This window comes from Solanum dulcamara, chromosome 2, assembly GCF_947179165.1.
Source record: "Solanum dulcamara chromosome 2, daSolDulc1.2, whole genome shotgun sequence".
Classification (NCBI taxonomy): domain Eukaryota; kingdom Viridiplantae; phylum Streptophyta; class Magnoliopsida; order Solanales; family Solanaceae; genus Solanum; species Solanum dulcamara.
In genome coordinates this window covers 55,978,017-56,001,902 of record NC_077238.1, presented here as the reverse complement: position 1 = coordinate 56,001,902, position 23,886 = coordinate 55,978,017, and the positions used below count along the sequence as shown (strand labels likewise).

General features: G+C 33.9%; 1 protein-coding gene across 1 annotated transcript; it reads right to left on the bottom strand.

The window, feature by feature from the left end:
• Positions 1-16,042: 16,042 nt before the first annotated feature.
• On the bottom strand, positions 16,043-23,028 carry LOC129880577 (non-specific lipid transfer protein GPI-anchored 1). Its single transcript, XM_055954667.1, has 2 exons — positions 22,620-23,028; positions 16,043-16,499 (listed from the first exon to the last, which is right to left on the bottom strand). The coding sequence occupies exons 1-2, from the start codon at positions 22,957-22,959 to the stop codon at positions 16,258-16,260; spliced, it is 582 nt and encodes a 193-aa protein (XP_055810642.1). The 5' UTR covers positions 22,960-23,028; the 3' UTR covers positions 16,043-16,257.
• Positions 23,029-23,886: the final 858 nt, after the last annotated feature.

Sequence of the window (23,886 nt, the reverse complement as noted above, 5' to 3'; positions counted from 1 at the left end):
ATCTGGGTTCCAGTCCCGGCCTCGATCCCTAAGTCACCACTAGATCGATTGACTCTTAAAGATTCGGGATTTAGAAATGATATAGTATTTCGGCTCCTAACATCGCAGATTCTTAGTTCCTAGCCTGGATAGTTGTAGCTATTTTGTGTACTCGGCGGGCTTATGGGGGTTCGTCCGAGTTTTTATTTAACTTGCGCACGAGTGTCCCGACTGGGCTTATGGGGGCTCAGTTAGGTATAGTTAGCTGTAGTTCTCATAGGTAGTACTCTTTCCCCTTTTGATGATTATGTTGACTCATATTTAGGCTATTCTTCTTTTTCATATTGTTTTTACCTTTTTTGCTCAATTGACCTATGATGCTTACTGGGTACCTACTGTCTTGGTACTTATACTACACTCTGCATCTACTCTCGAGATGTAGGACCAAGCACCAGCTATCGTTGTGGATAAATCGAGCCTCTTGTAGTTAACTTCGGATATTAGGGTGAGAACTTGGCGTTTTTAGATCATTCTTGTCTCCTTCAGCATGGATAGCCCATCTTTTGCCTTCTGAGACTAGCCAGTTGTTATATATATTTTCGGTCCACTTTCGGGACTTGTACTCATATTTTATTTTATAGCAGCTCTTTACTTGTGAATTCCAGATTCTGGGAGGGATCTTTAGTTGTTTAAAACATGTTTTGGTTTACTTCCGCTTATTCATTCTGTTTACTTTTTTAATTTGATACTCTTATTTAATTTCTTTTCTCAAACCCATTACTTAAAGTTTCGGGTTGACGGATTAGCTTACCTACTAGAGGGTTATTGTAGGTGCCATCATGACCTAAGGAATTGGGTCATGTTCCTTAGGTCATGACAGACATAACCAAAATTAGTGAATAATCAATTTCATAACAAAACTACTCAAAATTTCCAAATACCAAGAGTTCTTAATCATATCCAGATTCAGTGACACACATACCAAAATTAACAAAATAATTAGACAAAAATGAAGGTTTCATATCTGAAAGTGTAAAGAATCAGTAAGCAAGAAATACAAAAAAAAGGTTCATGCCTTAAACGAAATGAGCAGCAATCAATTTCACATGAACAATGAGTATTAATAAAATGCTAAACAAGCTTAACACCAAACAAACCTGACTTCAAATTTTGAAATCATTCGAGGATGAAATAATGGATTTGAGAACAAAACTGGGATGGATCTGTAAAGATCCGTCTTTGCCGAATGACTCGAACCCACGAGTCCTTGGTCAATTCGATCCTGACAACGGTCGTCGTCACTTGCTGCTGCTAGCCTTATCGTTGTTGTTTGCTCATCGATCGGAACCCCGAAAAATTGACTGGAGCGGCGCTGGAGAAGAAGAAGCACCAGTGGCTGCTGCATGGCGTTCACCGGTGGTTGCTGGCAGAGGAGCTGTTATTGTAGGTGTTTGCTGAGCTGCTTGTTGCAGCTATTGTTTTGTTGTTGCGCCTGATTTGTTGTTGTAGGCGACGCTGCAGCTGGAGGAGTAGTGCTGGACATCGAGATGGAGTGGCTGGTTGTTGGGCAGCAGCTCGCGCGGCTGCTACATCGGTGTTGCTGTGTTATCCATCTCATAGAGGAGAAGCTGGTGGTTGCTGCTATCTTCTCTGGACAACAGCTCGTGCGGCTGAGGAGAGGAAGAGAGAAGGGCGTCAATGGAGACAAAATAGAGAGAGGAGGTGCGATGGCGAATGAGCGACGGAGAAGGTGAGGCGATTTCGAGAAAGAGTATGGAGGTGCGACGGTCTTCTTCTCAAGATGAGAAGAAGATGAAAAATCAAAATCATTTAGGGTTTTGGGGTGTTTGGTAATTAGAAATTGAAATTGTAATCTTAGCCGTTCATCAATTTTGATGAGCGATTTAGATTGAATCTTGTCATTTGATAAAGATGAGATGGATGGATATGATTAAAAGAAGATTTAAAATTTGAAATTTGGGTCATATTGAGTTTAATCTTGGCTAAAACTAAAATGAATAGGACTATGCTTTAAATAAAATTGTGAAAAAAATTGAATAGATTGTTATCTAATTAATAATCATAATATATATATTGAATAAGTAAAATCATAAATTTTACCAAGTAGTAATATTTTTATACATAAAGTAACTACTTATGTATATGCTACGTAAATATATGTATATGTGTATATACTGTGCATTTGTATATAATACGTACTAAAATAAATGCATAATTAATATAGTTATCTAAAATATATAATAAAGTTAATTAAGTAATACCTTTATATGAACATGTATACAAGACGTATTAAAATAGATATGTAATATGTGCATGTTAATATGAATAAGTAAATTATAAAATAAACTTAGTTAAGAAATATATTTTTATATAAAGAAAATTCACACACATACATAATATATACTAAATAGACATGTGAACGTATGAAGCTCGTTATTTAAAAAATAAAAAAAAACAAAGATAATAGTTATAATATTAGCAAAAATATTATAAATTACGAATGTCAAAATGTCCAATTTATTGGGTAAAACTAAATATAAATTTATTTATATAACAAAGAAATAATTTTGAAAATGTCAATTTATTAGGATAGCAATCCAAAAAGTAGTTATAGATTGGTCAAAATTGGGTGTCAACACTAACGATAAATTACAAGGTGATTAATGAATGAATTTCTGACATGTTAAATGATATACTCATGTGAGGGAATAAAACTCTTAATTGTGTATGGACTTACCGATCGTGAAAATAGTAAGGAAAAAGAATGATTTATGACTGTGGAGAAACTCTGATTTTAGGACAGTCGGGATTGGTTGAAAACCATATGAGAAGGGGGAAAAAGGGCTATTATTGCGTAATAGCGGAATTGTGGTTATGAAAGATTTTTTAAATATATCTCAGAACTGGTTTTCAATAATGTGATACTGAGTTGTTGACTATGCATTGCTTGGTTTGGTCTTGGAACTATGTTAAAGGAATTAATACAATTTCATGTGTTTACTAAGCTAAGACTTGAGATTGGGAGTTCGGGATATATCATGATTGTTTTAACTATTGGATTAAGTTTGTGAGGACTCAATGGTGTAATTATTGTTATATTGTGTGCCTATTTATCATAATTGTTTTGACTATTTGATTGAGTTTATGGGAACTCAATATTTTAGTTGTTTCTAAAATGGTATTTCTAGTTATCATGATGTTATTAGTTTAAGGTGGATGATGAACAGATCCCTGTAGTGTGCATATTTGTTTATGCTAAGATAATTGGAAAAATTCTTAAGTGTGTGTCTGGTCATGGTTGTCTAGTATTTTTAGAACCTTTTTGGTAATGGGCATAAAGGTTATTAATTTGATATGGGTAATGTTTCCGGGTTGAGTTGATGATTTGTTTCCCGTATGTGATTCATTTGCCTACTAAATTACTCCATTGTATGCATATGTATATATGAACAGGGAAGAATGAAATGATCTATGTGAAATGACTACTTACTAGACTTGACCTGTGATGAACATGTTCTTGGTAGATATATAAATGTGACTATTCATTGTGATTTTGGCTGAATTGTATGCTTCAAATGAGTATCACGTTTCAATACACATTTGGATCAGGTGTCCCATTCTGACACAAATCTTGGATCGGATGTCATGTTCCAACACATACTAAGTACTTGTAGGTCCCATGAGAGGACCCTTGTGTGAAAATGGCTGATATTGACATTGATATGAATCTTATGATATGCTTTGATAGTCCATTGGGATTGTGAATTGCTTGAAATTTTGTTTCCTCATTATTGTGTGAACATGCCAAATTGTATTTTGTTCCTGATCATTGTGATGAGATTAAAAGTGTGTTGTCAAGATCATTCTCGACAAGAGTGTGATGTCAAGGTCATTTTCGACGAGAGTGTGATGTCGAGGTCATTATCGGTGAATGTGACTGATGCTCGATTATTGATTTTGAATGAGCATTCTTGCATACTTATTTGGGGTGTTTTGATTCTTATATTTTATCTGTGAGATACTTTGTTGTTACTGCTATTTGAGTAGGGATGATGTGCTCGTTATAGCATTTGTTAGGGAGTAAGTGCCTGGGAAAAGTTCATCCTAGTATGAGAGTTGACAAGATTTCAATTAGAATATATTGCAATGAACTTTATGAATTGTGTGCTTTAGACTTATTTGGTGTCTTGAGGTGTAGAGTTTGAGAAGATTAACGTGGTATCATGATATCTGAGGGACATAGTATCCTATAGGAACTTTTAAAATAGAATTCAGGTTAGTGGAACTCCAGATATAGCATTGACATAAAAAGGGTTAGCCTAGATGTGATTTTCCCTAAGTTGTAATGGTGTCTCATCATTGGTTTTGAAAAACTATTACATTGGCTTGTTCCCTCTCCTCTGTGTTGTCGTTTGGGAATGAACGAGGGATAAACTGGTATCTATTATAATAACCTAGCCCGTCGTTATTAAAAATATATGCGGTTAAGGCATACAAATCTCTTTCATCATAAGACTAGGATCAATTTCTTGGTATGCGAGTGCATTAGTTATGAATTAAGGTCGTACTATGCTCTTATCTTAAAGTTGAGTTGAAAGTGTCTTTTCGATTTAGTTTTGGACTTGAGTTCAAACTAGGGTCAACTTCAAATGATTATATCTCTCATCCTATAAGGAATTAGGTGGCCCCTGACGTATTAAATTAAAGGTCTATAAATCTTCTTTCCAACTCCACCAATTTTGCCTCATTTGGAATTCAGAATAAAAATTATGTTCATTTTACTGAGCATTGTCCATGCTGGGCCACCAAAGCGGGATTTGGCCGCCAGAGTGGGATTTGACGGGAAAAAAGTTTAAAAGGGCATAATTTTATTATCTCATTCTTCTCCCAAGTGCCAAAATAAGTGAGGGTTACCCTATAAACCCCCAAAAGGTTGTTCTAGGCTTAGAGAGAAAGGAAAAAGAGATTCCTAGCATGAGGAAGGCTACAACCCATGGATTTCAGGCCCGTCTCCAAAGTTTCTCCCTATGAAAGTTAGGGATCGTACTATAATCCTTCTATAATAGCTTGGCGCCCAAATAGGCTAGGGTTTCTCAATTGAGTTGTTATAAATTTATTCTCATTACATAATATAATATAGATTGATGGAAGATTTCATGCTCGGGCCTTCAGGTACGGAGTCTGGATGGTTAAATGATTGTCAATTAATGTTTAGAGTGGGAATGTATATTGTGGATCATGATTATTATGTGGCTAGTGATAAAAGTTCATTCTTTGAATGCTAACCTTGGTGAAAATTATTTAGAAGGCCAATGACCCTTGCAGAATGTAGACTATTGCTGGATTGTCAAGAGATCTTGAGACCTATGGGTTATGAGTTATTGATGTATATAAAAGAGATGTGATTATACCTATAATTTTGTGTGTTTATGCTGATTACTCCTTGTGAATTACTTGAGTAATGCGAATCATGAAATAAAAGGGTGAATGTGAATGACTTAGTGTTGATAAATCTCATGTCATGAATCTATTTGATTACCTATGGTTGTATGTTATTATTTAATCTATATCACTGAGAGACCCTTATTATTGACTAAGTAATGTGGTGATGTTTACCATGTATTTAATTGTTGTGGTCAGATGATTGATATATTTTTGTGATGGGTCTACAATTCCTAGACTATGAAATTCATAATCTTAAACTTGCTCTACCCAAAAGTGATGCCTTAAATAAATAAGGCTTGATGAAATATTGTTAATGAAGGAAAATATAGAATGAAACTAATGAAACGACTATTTGTGAACAATTACATACAATGAGCCAGATTACTTGATTGTGCAAGTATGTGAACTATTCGTTGTGGATTATGATTTTGCATTATGATTGTGATATTGGATTGATTGTCGTGTTTTGACATATATATTGAATTGGGTATCGCATTTCGACACATATATTTTATCGGGTGTCGCATTTTGATGATATTTCGACACCTACTAACTATTGGATCAGCTGCCACATTTTGACACACTAAAAGTTTAAGTATTAGTTCCATGAGAGAAATATTGTGTAGCTATCATCTGTGAATTGATCTTGACTATATATGTGATGATATAGAAACTGACTCAATTATAATTGAGCATGCCTATCTTTTGTAATAATTGATATAAAAGGACCGAAGGTCCAAGTGTTACCATATTGAAGTTGTATGTGAGATTTACATTGTGAAACTTTATATTGCTCTGAAATTATAAATTGATAATGTGTTCATGTATATGCCCGTTCGGATTATGTTGTGATTGCTAGACTTGTCTGCATTGTAGGCATGGGGTCGTAAGTTAATAAGTGGAGAGTAATCAATGCATTATTAAGTGAAATTAGTGATTTAAAGTCAGATATTCCTGATGTTCTATGGGCATTTATGTTAATGTGGATATTTGAAGAGAATTCAAAACTTTTTCCTCTGAACATGCCTCTCTAGCGGAAGGAATCCCGCTCTGGCGAGGGGATAGGTCCTGCCACAGTGGGCCAGTAGGGTTAGAAAATGAGCCTTAGCCCACCTAAATATTTGTGAGATGTTAATTATTCTAGGGCCAAGTGTTGGTGTGAAAGCTGAAAGTAGTAGACTGGTTAAATTGAGTTAGTTGTGGTTCGTAGTTCAGAAACTCCTCTATGTGTTAGAAGGGCTAGGCCTTGATCTGTATTAGAGTTGGCAGTGTACCAGCTACAATGGTAAGAATTTATGCATAAAGGTTTGGCAGTGTAATTCCTTAAGAGCATGCTTTTTTTTGTTGATTTCTTTATACTATGCGGTGGGTATCGGGTTGACCGATGATGCCTACCAGTATGTGTTGTTTGTACTAATATTACTCTCTCTATGTCACTTGGCATAGTCTAGTTGTAGGGTTAGTGATATTTTATAAGTGAAGACGAGGATGATTCTTCAATAGCTTCTACTCTTCCTTCTTTATGGTGGGAGTTGTATCATTATTCTATTTATATATTGTACTCTTAGAAGCTCTTATACCTGTTTATACTAGTATCCTTGGGGGTATTAGAATATTTCTTGTAATAAACCTTAGAGTTTTTAAATTCAATTATGGTGTATTCCTGACTCTTTAGGCTGGTATTTTGGTATTGTTAAACTTTCGCATGATATTTTTGTAAGGATTCTCCTATCTAGGTGTTAGAATAGGTGCTCGAACCGCCCGGTGGGTTGGGTCGTGACAAATTTCCTAAACATGGGTGACCATTTAAGGAATTGACTTGTTAATACATCAACTTATAGGAAAGCTCCACTCGAGTGCTAAAGTACTACGACCAATGGAAACTTTCCACCTAAAAATATCGTTATGCATGTTAGCTATTATTTCTCTTAATTTGCAGGATCTTGTACGGATATATCTGACGTATTCGTCCTTTTGAACTTTTATTCTGCCTTTGGGCAGCAAGTCTTTTTCTTCTCCTATTCCGTCCTCAGGCCACCAGTTCCCACCTTTTTATATGATAATGAACACTTGATTGTCTTAGTTGAGAGATGAGTCTAACTAAATTAGATTAACCATCAATCCAGATACTTGAGCAAAGAATCCTGAAGTGGATGCTTGGATGCTTTCCTCGACCCTTCACACCAAATCATCTCCTGGCTTCATTCTATCGCCAGGTGTCTCCTTTGCGAGCAACCACGTGTGCGAGGTAATTTTGCTAACATATTGATGTGATTCAGTTCCGAAGAGGTACATGAGAACGATGAGGCAATTTTTATCTTTCAGAGGCAGAAAAATATGCAGTTTCATAGACAAAGTTATTCTTTTTCTCATAATTAGAGTTTTATAAGAAAGAACAACAACAACAACAACAACAACAATAATAATAATAATAATAATAATAATAATAAGAGATAAGTGTCAAAAACACACCTGAACTATCCTCTTTTTTGAGTTTCATACCTAAACTATTGAGAGTGTAGATTTCATACCTAAATTATCACTTATTAGTTTGAAAAACACACTTCTCTCTTTTATTCCACTCTCACATAGTGTTTACTACACTCTCTCTTTTATTTAAAAAACTTTATCACATCACATTTCATATGGATAAAATATTTTACCTTAACAAAAATTAAATAAATTATTAGAATTAGTTAAAAATTAATTATTAAAGTATTACTATCTCACCCAAAAAAATTATAAAATAAAATTTAAAATATTTTCTTACCTTACTCCACCACTTTCTCTCACCATACCCCCTCCCCAAACCCCACACATCCCAATTTTTTAGTTTTATTTTTATTTATTAAATATCTTTTATAAAAGTTTTTTAAAAAATTCTTATTTCATCTCCACCCCTCCCCCCTCCTTTCCCTTCAAATAATATTTTAGATATTTTTATTTTAAAAAAAAATTCTACCTTGCCCCACCTAATCCTCCACTTTTAATTTTTTTTCTCATTTTGTGTTAGATATATACATTTGATTTTAGAAAAAAAAATTTACTTGCCATAAGATTTTTCTTAAAATAAAATTTTTATTTTTCTTATATTCGGTACGCAAGTAGGAAAAAATATTTCCCTAAAAATATATCTAAATATCTAACGCAAAATGAGAAAAATAGAAAAAAAGTATAAATTAAGAGCAGAAGGTTACATGTGCTGGGGTGAAGTATGAATTTTTAAAAAATGTTTCGATAAAAGAAATTTAAATAATAAAAGGACGGGGATTGTGGGGGGAAGGGGGGGAGGAAGAGGTGGCGATGTGCGGCAAAATATTTTAAATTTTATTATTTTTAAAAATATTTTTTAAAAAAAAAGTAATTTTTTTATAAAAAAATAATGTTGGGGGGAAAGAAATACTTTAGTCTTTAAATTTTAACTAATGTTAATAGTTTATTTAATTTTTGTTAAGGTGGAATATTCTATCAATGTGGAATGTCATGTGACAAGGTTTTTTTCAAAAAATAGAGAAAATGTATTACACATACCACTGATGTGCGTTTTTCAAACTAATAAGTGATACTTTAGATATGAAACTCATACTTCCAATAGTTTAGGTATGAAACTCAAAAAACAAAGGATATTTTAGGTATGTTTTTTTACACTTACCTCTAATAATAATAATAAAAGCTTTTATTTTGTTGCGAAGAGTTTTATCCCCAAACCTGCGACCTGCCCCACCCCTCATGACCTCTTTTGAAAAAAATTTAAACCTGCTTATAGCCCCTCCCTGCACCCTCACCGCTTTATTGACATCCCTAATTTGAACATAAATTTTAAATATTTTTCACTTTGTTTCAAATGGATGATCATGAAGTAGAATTAAAAATGAGTTGTGTTTGATTAAACCTTTTTGCAAAGGAAAGAAGAAACATTTTATTTAAAATTTGTGAAAATGGACCAATTAGAAATTTTATAACCAACCATTGATCTTGAAAGGCCAAATCTATCGTTGACCCTTTAAAATTGGCACCAAGTTTCACTTAGACACCTTAATTGGACGATATTCATTGCAGGCACCTCATGTAGGCTCCCGTTGTGTCATTTTGACAATAATCAAAAAATTGAAGGAGAGTGTAATACACTCGTTGATGACATAACAACAATCGATTAAATGATTACATGTGTTATTTTAAGTTTAAAATTCATTTAGTGAATAAAATAAAAATATTATTCTAAAAAAATCAATTTCACCCCTTGCCTCGATGGTATTTTTCTTCTCCACTACACTCAACAATTTTCGTTTTTTTTCTTAATTTTCTTTAAAAAATTGTTTTAGTTCTTTTTTTCTTTTTATTTTGGTGTTATTTTGAGAGAAAAAGAGAGGCGAGAGGAGGGAGGGAGAGAAAGAAAGAAAATATATAAAATATGAATGTTGGTATTCATTTTTTCGGCGAAAAGGTCAAGAGGCAGACTTTGAAGCCAAAGTGAAGGTTGCGGGGCGATTGGGAAGTTTCTAGCCATTTTGGCCTTTGTCAGCATTTTAGATAGGCTTGTAAATTTGAATTTTGAATTGGCCTATTAGTTGGGGATGTCAACTGACTTTGCAGGAACATGACTGGCATGTGACCGGGTGTTGTGGCCTATTTATTGGCACAGGCAGAGAGTCATTTGGGTCAAACTTTTATAAGGCTGATTTTGTGTGCTTTTTTATGGCAGGAGTTTAATACAAAGTTGGGACTTGTTCCTGTACGTGCTTGTGTGTTTCTAATTTTGCAGACAACGTCTAAGTGTGAAATGAGATTGAGAGAAAAAAAATAAAGGTTGATTCTAAGAGTTAGGCTACCGAAGTGGGTTAGATTATCGTGAGTTTACCCCCTTATAACTCGTATCAGAGCAAAGGGTTTCGACACTAAAAATGGCTTGCGAAAACAGTTACAATGACTTATAGGAAAAGGTTGCATGATTGGAGGCCATTCTGGCATGACAACAGGCGATGAAGGCATGATTGATGTTCTAACTCAAATTTAGGGCATCAATGCAGTGATGCAAACTTATTGTGGGAATGTTGATGTGCAGTTGGCTGAGTTGCAAGCTTTTCATGAGTCTATGGGTACACAAATTGAGGGCTGAGGGCCTTAAGAAGGAATATGAAGATCTGAAGACGAAGGTGACAGTCCTTCATCTGGCTATTGCAAATCTGCCAAGAGGAGACAAAAAACATGCCAAGATTAAAGTTCGTGAACCCAAGTCGTTTGATAGTGTTCGTGGTGCCAAAGAATTGGAAAATTTCTTGTGGGATCTAGAGCATTACTTTGCTAGTGTTCAGTCCCTACAAACAACAAGTTGATTATTGCAGTCCATTACTTTTGTGTTAATGCTATTCTGTAGTGGCGGACGAAGAATGCTGATGATGAGAGTGCAAAGAGTCTCAGGTTGATATGTGGGAAAAACTTAGGGATGCACTTCATAAGAAATTCCTACCAACTAATTCATCATTGGTTGCTAGGGACAAGTTGAAATATTTGAAACAAGTGGGATCTATTCGTGAGTATGTGAAGGAATTCATATCACTTTTGTTGGATATTCAGAACATGCTCGATGAACATAAGTTGCACAACTTTATTTCTGGCATGTAGGGGTGGGCATAGAATGAATTGCACAGGTAGAAACTTCAAGATCTGTCAAGTACAATTGCTGCAATGGATGCCTTAATTGATTTTTGATCTAACAGTGCCACTACTAACCCAACTCCTTCATCTAAGACTAAGAGGAAGGATAAGGGTAAAGACTAGAAGAAAGACAACTTAAAGAAAGAGGAAAATGACAAAGGAAAGGGGAAGATGGATGTTGCGTCGTCCATTTAAAGCAAGCCCACTGGTGAAAAGGTTTTCTCGACTTGTTAGAAACCAGGCCATCAGGCAAGGAACTGTCCTAAGTAGGGAAAAATAAATGCTCTACTGGCCGAAGAGAAACAAGTAAAGAGTAAGGGACAGGAAATTGCTGCTTATGTTAATCATTTGCGTTTGCTAAACACTTTGTCTAGTATTAGTAAAATGGACACAGACAAAGATGTTGCCTATATAAATGCTGCTGAAATGGTGGATGATTTATCAGACACCTATAGAACTCTAATGTACATTGACATGAAGATCGGGACAAGAATGTGATTACAATGGTAGATACTGGTGCGACTCATACTTTTGTTGCCTCAAAAATTGTCAAAGAATATGATTTAAAGGGGACTGATTGTACAATGAGGATGAAGGTAGTCAATTATGCTGTACAACCAGGCTATGGCATGGCTCTTGACGTGCCTCTAACAATAGGGCACTGGTCTAGTGTGCATAATCTGACTGTTGTATCACTTGATGATTTTAACCAGCTTTTGGGAAATGACTTTATGAGGAAACTTAAAATTAATCCTATTCGTCATTTAGATGGTCTGATATCTATAGGTGAGAAGGACCCTGGATTTATGAAATAAACCCACCCTTTTGACGAGGGAAGTAAGAAGAATACTAGAATTTCTGCACTATTATCTGCTATGGCTTTTGAGAAGGGATTGAAGAAGGGTGAACCGACTTATCTTGTTGCTTTGGTTAAACTGAAGCCAAATATGCAGATTGAAGTTCTAGATGCTTTTGCTAAGTTTCTGACTTAGTACATGGATTTGATGCCTCTGGAACTGCCTAAAGAGTTGCCTCCAAGGAGAGAAATTGATCACAGGATTGAATTGATTCCTGGATCAATGCCACCGATACGACCTCCTTACTGCATGTCCCCATTGGAGTTGATTGAATGTCGTAAGCAATTGTCTGAGTTGATTGATGCCGGAATGATTCAGCCTTCAAAGGCTCGGTTTGGTACACCAATCCTGTTCTGAAAGAAGCAAGACAACAGTCTTAGGATTTGTGTTGATTACAGGGCATTGAACAAAGTGACTCTGAAGAACAAGTATCTAGTGCCGTTGATTCAAGAATTGCAGGATAGGTTGTCTAAGGCTAGTTTCTTTTCTAAGTTAGATTTGAGCTCTGGCTATTAGCAAGTGCGTATTGTTGAGGGGGATGCCCCAAAGACAACTTATATCACTAGATATGGTAGCTATTAATTCCTTGTAATGCCATTTGGGCTGACTAATGCCCCGGCTACTTTCTGCAACTTAATGAACAATGTACTTTATGAGTATCTTGATGAATTTGTAGTAGTCTACTTAGATAATATATTCATATATAGTATGACTCTAGAATATCATATTTTGCATTTGAAAAAGGTGCTACAATGACTTAGAGAATACCAACTCTATGTCAAGATAGAAAAATGTGAGTTCGCTGGTCATTTGGTAAGTGAAGACCAAGTGTGCATGGACCCTAAGAAAGTGCAGGCAATTGTAGAATGGAAAGCACCTAGTAGGGTTAAAGAACTGAGATCATTTTTAGTCTTGAAAACTACTATAGGAGTTCATAGCAAGCTATTCAAAGAAGGTAACCTTATTGCCGGATTTGCTAAAGAAGAACGTGAAATAGTCTTGGTCAGAATCATGAGAGAAGGCTTTTAATTCGTTAAAGAAGGTCATTGCATCTGAACCAATATTACGGCTGCCTGACTTTGATCTTCCATTTGAGGTACATACTGATGCCTCTAATTATGCTGTTAGCGGTGTACTGGTGCAGGGTGAACATCCTATTGCATTTGAGAGCAGAAAATTAAATCCTGCGGAGCAAATGTATTCTGGTCATGAGAAGAAGATGGTGGCATTACTCTATTGTATTCAAATCTGGAAGGTGTATCTACTTGGGACCAAGTTTGTTGTCAAGACAGACAATGTAGCTAATAATACTTCAAAACTTAACAGAAATTGAGTTCGAAGCAGGCTAGATGGCAAGAGATATTGGCTAAATATGAATTCGTATAAGTACATAAACCAGGCAAGCAAAACCAAGTGGTTGATGCACTAAGTCGCAAAGAGGTATTTGTTGTTGTTTATGCAATTACTAGACTTGAATCTGATTTTCTTGATATGATAAAAGTTATTGTTGCATATTATTCATTATATGTTAAGTTAATGGATCAAGTGAAGGAGGTATAGTTAGACGGTATTGGATCGAGGATGATCTGCTCTATTTCATAGGGGGGAGAATCATTGTTCCTTAAGGTAATGGGATTCGAAGAAAACTCCTAAAAGAGACACATGATACTGTTTATGCTGGGAATCCACATGTTGAAAGGATGATGGCATTGCTGTCCCAAAATTATTTCTAGCCAAAAATGGAAGATGACATTGAGGCCAATATGAAATCATGTCTAGTGTGTCAACTGGACAAGACAGAAAGAAGGAAGGAAGCTGGGTTACTTCAACCTCTACCTATTGTAGAGCGTCCGTGGGCTTCTGTTTCAATGGATTTCATTAGTGGATTTTCAAGAGTGAATGACAAAGAATCAATCATGATTGTGGTTGACGGGTTCTCAAAATATGATATCTTTATTATTGCCCTTACTTTATGTTCTTTTGAAATAGCTGCTGAGTTATTCTATAAGAAGGTTGTGAAAAATTTTGGTGTTTCATTGGATATTGTGAGTGATTGTGATGCTAGGTTTACTGATCGGTTTTGGACTGCTTTGTTTAAAATTATGGGTATTGATTTGAAGTTCTCAATGGAAAACCACCCACAAACTGATAGACGAACTGAAAGGATCAATCATCTGCTTGAAGAATATCTTAGACACTACATGAATACAAGTAAGAGGAATTGGGTTGAGTTGCTGGATAGTGCACAGTTCTGTTATAACCTGTATAGGTCGTCAGCAATAGAGAAGAGTCCTTTTAAATTGGTGTTTGGCATTTAGCCTAACACACCACTGGAAGTTTCTAAGTCTAAATCACAAGTAAATTCCCCTGCTTCTTACAGGTATGCACGAGACAAGCAAGAGTTTCTAGATGAGGTACAAGACAGCTTGAGGAAGGCAACAAAACAGATGAATAAGTATGTTGACAAACATAGGCATGCTTTGGAATTTCAGGTTAGGGATAAGGTGTTGCTAAAACTTACTCCCCAAATTTAGAAAAAAATCAGTAACAAGATAATTCATCGTATACTGATTTCGAAATATGATGGACCTTTTGAAGTCATAAGGAAGGTGGGTGAAGTTCCTTATCGGTTGAACTTGCCGAAAAAATTGAAAATTCACCCTACATTCCATGTGACTTTTTTGAAGTCTTTTAATGACGATGCTGAGGATCCAACAAGGTCAACAACCAGACGTGCTCCTCCTATTATAAGAAAGCATTTTGAAGAATAGCTTGAGAGGATTCTGGATCATAGGACTTTGGGTCAAAGCAAGAAGAATTGGTGAAAAGAATTTATGGTTGAATGGAAAGGGAAGCCAGTGTGTGATGCTACATGGGAGAAAGGTTAGTCTTTGTGGCAGTTTGAAGACGAGATCAAGGCGTACTTAGATTCTGGTTTATCGAAGATGATGAACTCATCTGGTGGGGGAAGTTTGTTAGACCCTCAACTTGATGGTTCGAGTGGCTCGGACATGGCTAGGGATTTACATGATGAACCTAGTCAAGGCTCAATGCAATCAGTAAAGAGTAAGCTCAATTGACAAGACCTTGATAATGTCGTGGCTAAGGCATGCAAGGCAAGACATGGCTAAGGCATGACAAGTGCTGGGCAAAGCTAAGGCAAGACAAGGTTATGATGGTGGCAAGGTCGTGGCTAAAAAAGTGTGGGCTAAGTGCTGGATAAATGAGGCAAAGGCTGAGGAGACTGGACCACAATGGCAAGTTGTGCTAGGCAGGACCTGGGCATAGTGTAGACATGTGGGAAAGCGCAAGTTTGGGAGGCCAGATGCAAACTTTGGCACCAAAAGTGAATGTTGCCCGCGTGTGCCTCGTACATGCGTGGGCAGTTGAGCAATTTCTAGTCGTTTTGGCCTTTGTCAGCATTTTAGATAAGTTTGTAAATTCGAATTTGAATTGTCCTATCAGTTGGAGATGTCAACTGACTTTGCAGGCACATGACTGGGTGTTGTGGCCTATTTATTGGCATAGGCAAACCAGTCACAGGCAGAGAGTCATTTGGGTCGAATTTTTGTGAGGTTTATTTTGTGTGATTCTTTGTGGCACGAGTTTAATACAAAGTTGGGATTTGTTCCTGTACGTGCTTGTGTGTTTCTTATTTCGTAGACATTGTCTAAGTGTGAAACGAGATTGAGGGAAAATAAAGAAAGGATGAGTCTAAGAGTTAGGCTGCCAAAGTGGGTTAGATCATCATGAGTTCACCTCCTTACAATACCTTACCCTCCTTTTCTATCAGAAATCGTCTTTTTTCATTACACTCAAAAATCTCTTTTGTGCTTTTAAAATAATTTTCTTTTATTTTATTTTTCATAGTTATTTCTTTTGTTTTTTTTAGTGTTGTTTTGTGGGAAGAAAAGAGTGAGAGGAGAAATAAAGAGAGAAGAAATATGAAATATGAGTGTTGGTATCTATTTTTTCGGTGAAAAAGATGAAGGGAGGTGATAGTAGATTTAGAAAAGTAATACAATGAAAAAGAAGAAGAAAAATGGCTTGAAAATGGATTTGAAAAAAAAAGTTCGACCTCCATGAAAGTGAAAAACATAAAGTTGAATAACTCACATGGTCAAACATCTCTTTAGTCTCGTACAGGCAAAAGAAATCCATACAACATAATTCCATACGTACGTACGTACATCGATTCATTAAAACAAAGCAAGACGACTTACAACCAAACACTTCAAGGAAATTAAACCAAACCTGGCAATCAACAGAAGTGATCTAATTTTTGTTTGCTCTAGTTAAATCAAAACATTAGTAGCTCCCTAGGAATTACAGCTAAAAAGATTGCAACAAGTGCAGCAGCTATAACTGTTCCGGCGACTGAAAGCTTGGGTCCGTTCTTGAATCCTTTGGAAACGTCTTTATTAGTATCCATCGACGACGATGATGATGATGACGAAGATCCGGCAGGTGTGGATATAGGTGATTTGGTCGCATTGGTGAAGATGGCATAGTCAGGAGAATTTGGAGGAATGTTGAGTAGCTCTGCGCTCACCATCAAGGAAATTAATGTATTTTAATTCGACTTAGAAGAGAACTATAAGTAGCTAGAGACATATTAAAATGAATCCGACATGAGTATGGATATGACTTTGAGTAAATTTGAAGAGAAAAATATCCTAGCACCAGCATCCACAAAGAATGTTATTATTAAATTGTTTCCTTCTACTTCCAAATAATATGATGATTTTAAATGAAGCAACGTGAACTATGGAAAAAAATCATAATATAATTGATCATATGCTTGGATTGAGACATGAATATTACTTCCTTCGTCTTAATTTATATGAAGGTATTTAACGGCACACAAAATTTATGTAAATGCCGATGCATAGTTATGATATCGGATTCATCTAAATCCAATTTATTTTCAATGCAAAACATAAAGTAATGTGTAACGATCTACTAAAATTATAATAAATAGTTGGTATGAATTCATAACCCATAATCGATCAATGCTAAAATGTTTAAGGTTGAACTCACAAAATTTAAACCTTGGATCCGCTTCTGCGTTTATGAGTAAAAGAAAGACCTTTGAAACTTGTGGTATAGGCCTAAGGGCAAATTGCATATATGATCACGTAACAATCATCACTTGTTTTCACAAAAGTCCCTTAACTATCTTTTCTAACACACAAGCCACTAAACTTTGAGATACTAACTAAAAATCACAATGTTGGAAAATGCTAAACTTTCCGATACTAACTCTTTTTTACTCCTTTTTGTTAAAAAAAAATCATATATTAATAAAAATTCAACAAAAAAGCTTTGACCCTATCGGACCCAAAATCCATATGAAAAAAGTAAAATTTTAGAAGAACGACTCTTATCTTCATTTTTTAGTTCGTCCATAAATAATCTCTTAAACAGGACTTCATTATGTTCTCTTATTGCATTCCAAACTAAATCTTTCAAAGTCTTTGCCTTTATATTTTTGTCTGAAATTTGATACATATGTCTACCACATTTTGTATGTTCAAAATTAGAGTACGTAGAAATTTTTCGCAGCTCCGATCAGCCCTTTCAAACAGATTTGGGAAACAAGGTTCTATTCAATTTTTTTTAATATTTTACTTTCTTCATATAAGTTTGGGTGTTGAATTTTGGATAGGGTCGGGTTAGAGCTTTTAGTTGAATTTTTATTTATTAATTTTTTTTAAAAAGTTAGCATCAAAAGGTTTAGCATTTTTTGACTTTGTGATTTTTTAGTTAGTATCTCAAAATTTAATGACTCTTGTGTTAGAAAAGATAGGTAATTTTGTGAAAACAAATTATAGTCACGTAACCGGCCATATTCACCCCTAAAACAAATCATACATAATGATATGGTTGCACATCACTTAAGGGTAAATTAAAAAAAATTAAAGTTAAATCATCACCTTCTAAATATAAAAAATGTCTTTCTTTTTTAGATTAACTACAACAACAACAACAAACCCAGTATAATCCCATAATGTGGGTCTGGAGAGGGTAGAGTATACGCAGACCTAACCCCCACCTTGAAAGGTAGGGCGGCTGTTTTCGAAAGACCCTCGGCTTTAAGAGAGGACAAGATAAAAGGTCAGATAGGGGCAAACATATAGAAAACAAGATGAAAACAGGAATAGCAAAAGGGAAAGTCGTGGTAGAGTGGTACGGGAAGAAAGAGGCGTAACTACAATAAATAAATAAATAAGATAAGATAAGATAGATAAGACAGTCAAAGTACAACGGCGCCACAACTATAAACAGCAATACAATGCAGAAATCAAAAGGCAATAAACAATGAGCAGAACTACAACTACTATGGTGCAAAAGATGAATCACTTAGCCTTTAATCCTAATCTGAGTCCTCCACAAAGGAAATTATAGTGCGCTAATGCGCCTACTAATAGGGTAGGATAACGCGACTATGTACTAGCCTTCTACCCGAATGCGGATCCTCCACACACTTCTATCTAAGGTCATGTCCTCGGTAAGCTGTAACTGCGCCATGTCTTGTCTAATCACCTCTCCCCAATATTTCTTCGGCCTACCCCTACCTCTTTTGAAGTCATCCATGGCCAACCTCTCACACCTCCTCACTAGGGCATCTGTGTCTCTCCTCTTCACATGCCCAAACCACCTAAGTCGCATTTTCCGCATCTTATCTTCCACTGAGGCCACTCCTACCTTATCCTGAATAGCCTCGTTTTTTAGATTAACTAAAAATAAAAAATTCACATATGTTAAGAATGAGAGAGTAGTATTTTCTTTACACTTCCAAATAACATATTCTTTTTGTGATAATTGACAAAAACTCTGTTTAAAACGCACACTCCAATAGTTTAGCTGTTTAGGTATGAAATTAAAAAAAAATAGTTTAGGTGTATTTTTGACACTTATCTTTTTATTGTTTAATCTTAATTTAATAAGCTTTTATTCCACTCTTGTGTGTGCTACTCTCTCTCTTTTATTTTAAAAAATTTGTCACATCACACTCCACATAGACAAAATATTTCACCTAGATAAAAATTAAATAAATTCTTAGAATTAGTTAAAATTAAATATTAAAGTATTACTATCCCACCCTCATAAACAATATAAAATATTTTTATTAACGCACACTCCAATAGTTTAGCTGTTTAGGTATGAAACTTAAAAAAAAATAGTTTAGGTGTGTTTTTGACACGTATCTCTTTATTCTTTAATCTTAATTTAATAAGCTTTTGTTTAGCACATTAATCTCTGTCCCTTTTTATTAGAATTAGTGTAAAAGTGAAAAATGATTAATTCTATTTTAATTTATTAAAAAAAATAATTACCTTTTAGTGCCGTCCTAAAAAATGATATTCGGCAATGTGTATGTTTTATATAGTATGTATTTTGTATATTTTAGTTAGCGTCCATAAATATTTTTTGTTGACGGACAACTTTTTTTTAAAAAAAACCTTTTCAAAATAAAAAATATTTATGACCAATTATTTTTAATAACCTTGATAAGTAAAATGAAGCAGAATAGCTATCCCAAATTGACACACATTTCAAAACTCCAGGACATATAAAGGAGTCATCCCGTCTAACCTCCTTTAATTTTAGTATCGGACTTAAAGAGTCAAAATCGTTCAATGTAAATAAGTTTTATAGCATCAAGTTTATTTATTCATTATATATAATAAATAATATTTTTATCTTTCCTAAAATTTTAAATCTCATATTTTAAGAAGATAGCTGATGAATATCCTTGAATATATATTACACTTTAATAAACAACTACTTATATCAATTTTTCATAAATATATTAAGAGTTGTACTGTTGAAAACATTGTGAGATGGTCCACAATTAATGAAGAGGCTAAATTTTGACTAGACAGGTTGATAAAAGTCATTTTCGTGTAACCCTATATAGAGCCCGTTTGGATATGCTTAAAAAAGTAATTTTTATGTATAAAGTGCTTTTAGAATTTTGAAGTGCTGAAAGTTATTTTTATAAATAAGCAGTTGAGTGTTTGGATAAAAGTGCTTATGATGTGAATTTTAGGGTTAAAAGAATAAAAAAAGGTAGTTTGAGAATTTAGTTAAAATATAAAGGATATAAAAGTAATTTCCATAGTCAAAGAAAATGACTTTAAACACTTTGGAAAAAAAAGTTAGAAATCCTAACTTTTCATTTCTGACTGACTTTAAGAACTTTATGGCTTAAAGTCAGCATTAGACAAACACGTCCAAAAGCTAAAAAAGGGCTTTAAGTTGATTTTGACCAACTTAAAGCCAATTCAAACGGGCTCATAGTCAAATATTTCATGCCTAAATATTTCTTTGGTTTAAACTCATATCTTTATTTAAGTTGGTATAAACTGTGTCACTGTCATCACAACCAAAGCAACCTTAAAGAAAACGACGAAGATAAAAAAAAGAAAAAAAGAGGAATGTGGATTTCTTTGCCATGAAAAATGGATAGAAGAAAATAATCTTTTTAAGTTTGTTAGATATAAAAATGAAGAGTTAATATAAAAAAAATTATAAGTAACCAAAAAAGTCAATTCTAACTGTTCAAAGTAGAGGTGTACAAAAATCGAACCGACCAATAAATTGAATCAAAAAAAGTGTTATTGGTTTATTGCTATTGAGTTATTGGGTTAACGATTGTTTAATAGTTTTATAAAAAACAATTATTGGAATATCAGTTCGGTATTGATTTTATAATATTGGATTATTATACACACCTCAAAGTGGTCCAACTGTTTCTTAAATTCGATTACGGTTGAAAATGAATACCCTACCGATTAAGCCAGAAAAATTCTAACAGTAGGATTTTGAACAAGCAGAGTTTTAAACGAGAATGAACGCAAAACAATTAGTTTTGTAATTGACACATGCTACTATCTGTCCCAACAACTTAGGTAGCTAAATTATCCCAATTTTGATTAATATTTTAATATATTTTTATTTATATGAATAAATTATAATTTATAAATTGTTTTAGAATTTTCAATTTAAATTTTAAAATATTGAGTTAATTTAATTTAATTTAATTTTGTCCAAATATTTTGTCAATTTTACTCTCATAAAAGTGTCACATGAATTACAATGAAAGGAGTAATTTCTAAAAAGATGTTTGGATTGATTTATTCTAAACGCTTTTGATTTTTAAGCTCTTTTTTATTTTTATGGTGTTTGAAAAAGATAAACCATGCTGGAAAAATAAGTACAATAACATGCTAAAAACTAAAAATTGGGTATGAGCAATTTTCTTATGTATGTAGTGTATTCCCTCTTTTTCTTTTTTACTAGTTTCTTCTATTAAAAAAATATTTGTTTTGTTCATCTATTTTAACAAATTAAGAGAAATTTATTCTCTAATATTTTTTATCATTAAATATTAATAATTAACTTAAATTTCAAAAGTATAATTATAAGTATATATAATTTACTAAAACAAACTCCTAATAGATACTCCATCTGTCCAGATGGTTGATTTGACGCAATTTTTAAGAAATAAGAAATAAAAATAATAATGTTATAATATCATCTCTAATTATTATATATTGAGAAATGAATTAAAAATAATTATAGTACTTAATAATAAAAATAAAATAGAAACAAAATGATAAATTATTTCTTGATTTCTTTCAAACTGAACAGATAAATAGAAGTGAATGTCTATTTTTAATACTAGATATCGAGTCCATACCACCATGGGCCCAAGATATGTTACTATTTCTGTTTCAATTTGTGTGATATATGATATTTGAAGTCAACCAATTTTTATATGCTTTTTAAATATCTTAAATTGTTAATTATTGTAATTCATAATACGTTTTACGTAATTTTCTCATTATATATGTTACTCTTTTATCCTAATTTATGTAACACATATGAATTTGAGAGTCAATCAGATTTTTTATATGTGTTTTTAGATATTTTAAGTTATTAATTATTGTGATTTATAATATTTTTTTTATGTAATTTTCACATAATACATATTACTCCCTTTGCCCAGATTTATGTGATACAAATAAAATTTCGAAAGTCAACAAATTTTTTAATAAGCTTTTTGTAGTTAGGTTGTTAATTATTGTGATTTATACTATATTTTATGTATTTTACAAAATATATATTGCTCCTTTTATCTCAATTTATGTGGTATAGATGGAATTCTGAGAGTTAGCTAAAAAAATTAACTTATTTTTAAAATATTTTAAATTAATAATTATTATAATTTACTTTTTACATACTTTTCTATCTATATAAAGCAATAAAATACAAAATGAAAAAAATACAAAGTAAATTACCAAATTACCCTTGGCATACAAGCAGGTATGTTGACGAAGTCATGCCTGCTTGTAGCGTCTTCTAATAAGTAGTAATAGTAAAATAACTAAAAATAAAAACATTAAATAATTTTAAAAGAATAATGTAAGTCAACAAGTGTAAAAAGGATAAGAGAGAATACATAGCTTACAAGTTACAAGTAATTCACAGCATGTACACCTTATAAAGTCACATATTGACTATAGTATGGCATGAACAAGAACTCACATGAAAAGATTATGTCATCTAACGAATTTATACTATACACTGTTAGAGTATAACATGCAGGTCATTTATTTTTATATATAGTATATAGTATAAAAAGAAGCTTACTAGGGCAGTTAGAGATGCTAGCGTTAGTGAGCTTGCACGCAGAAGGAAGCTGAAGCAATTTATCTTCTTGAATGCCCATACTCTTCAACTGAGGACTTGATCCTTTATGGATCTGTTCTATTATGTAGCATAGGCAAACCGGTTCATGCTCTTTTATATCCTTTGCCGCATCGCAGCACTCCTTCGATGGCGACGGTGCCTTCCCCGTCGCGTATGTTAAACATGCTGCCACCTTTTGAAACTCCGCACCACACTTGTCATCGAAGCTCTTATCATCCCCATCAGCTAATAATCCAGTACAGACTATCAGTAAAACTACTAATTTATACGCACTTGCCATTTTTTATTTGGGAAGGAAGGAAAGCTTGTAGTAATAAAACGTAGATGTTTAATTTTGTTGTGGAGAGTAAAGTCTTCGGGGTGTAATAAATAGGAATTAATAGGCGGAATAATAAAGGTGGGTAGTTGGGAGCGTAATGAATTATAGGCTGGTTGTCAGCATGTGAAGCGGGATGGTCTTAAATGAAGTCAGCTGTCGTATCTGTATCCAATTCATTCTAATGACCTTCATGGTCATTTTTTGAATTCTTATAAAATGATCATTTTATTCCTCTCTTTAGTTGTCTCGAATCATTTTTGATTGGTATCGGTTGTTGAGTTTTAAAAAATTCTATAAAAAGTTAAGTCTTTGGAAATTTTGAGTTTTCACAAGCTTTAAGTACTAGAAAGTGGTATTTGGGATCAACTGGAGCTATGAGTCTCGAAATAAAATTCCGTCGATTTCCCAGCTCCGAAATGTCGAAATTGGCCTAGGAGAGCTTACAGAATCAGTTTTGGAGTTGTAACGAAGATTTGAGGCCTTGAGTTGAGAATTTGAGAACTTTAAGCCAAGATTTGACTTTGGTCAACTTTTGAAGTTTCGATGCTCGGAATGGAATTCCGACGACTCCGTTAGATTCGGGAGATGGTTTTTGGTCTAGAAGAAGTGTTGGTTGAATTTTTAGAGGTCCCGAGTCCGTTTTGGTATTTTAAAGGCCTAAGTTGGTTTAGTTGCGACTTTTTGAGTTTTGGGTCAACGAGATCTCAAATTCAAATTCTGATGGTTCCATCAGCTCCGAAATGACCAAATTAGGCTAGTAGCACTGTTGGAATGACTATCGAGGCAATCGATACGAGTTTGGGGCGATTTGACGCTTTTGACTTTGAAACTTAGTCTATGGTTGACTTTGGTCAACATTGTTAGAAAATGAGCTCGAATGAAAATTCT

Excerpts from the sequence above, each read along its gene's own strand:
- LOC129880577 (XM_055954667.1), bottom strand. The coding sequence starts at position 22,959 with ATGGCAAGTGCGTATAAATTAGTAGTTTTACTGATAGTCTGTACTGGA. Across the intron at positions 16,500-22,619 it reads TAGCATCTCTAACTGCCCTA|AGCTACTCAACATTCCTCCA; the intron begins GTAAGCTTCTTT and ends TGGTGAGCGCAG.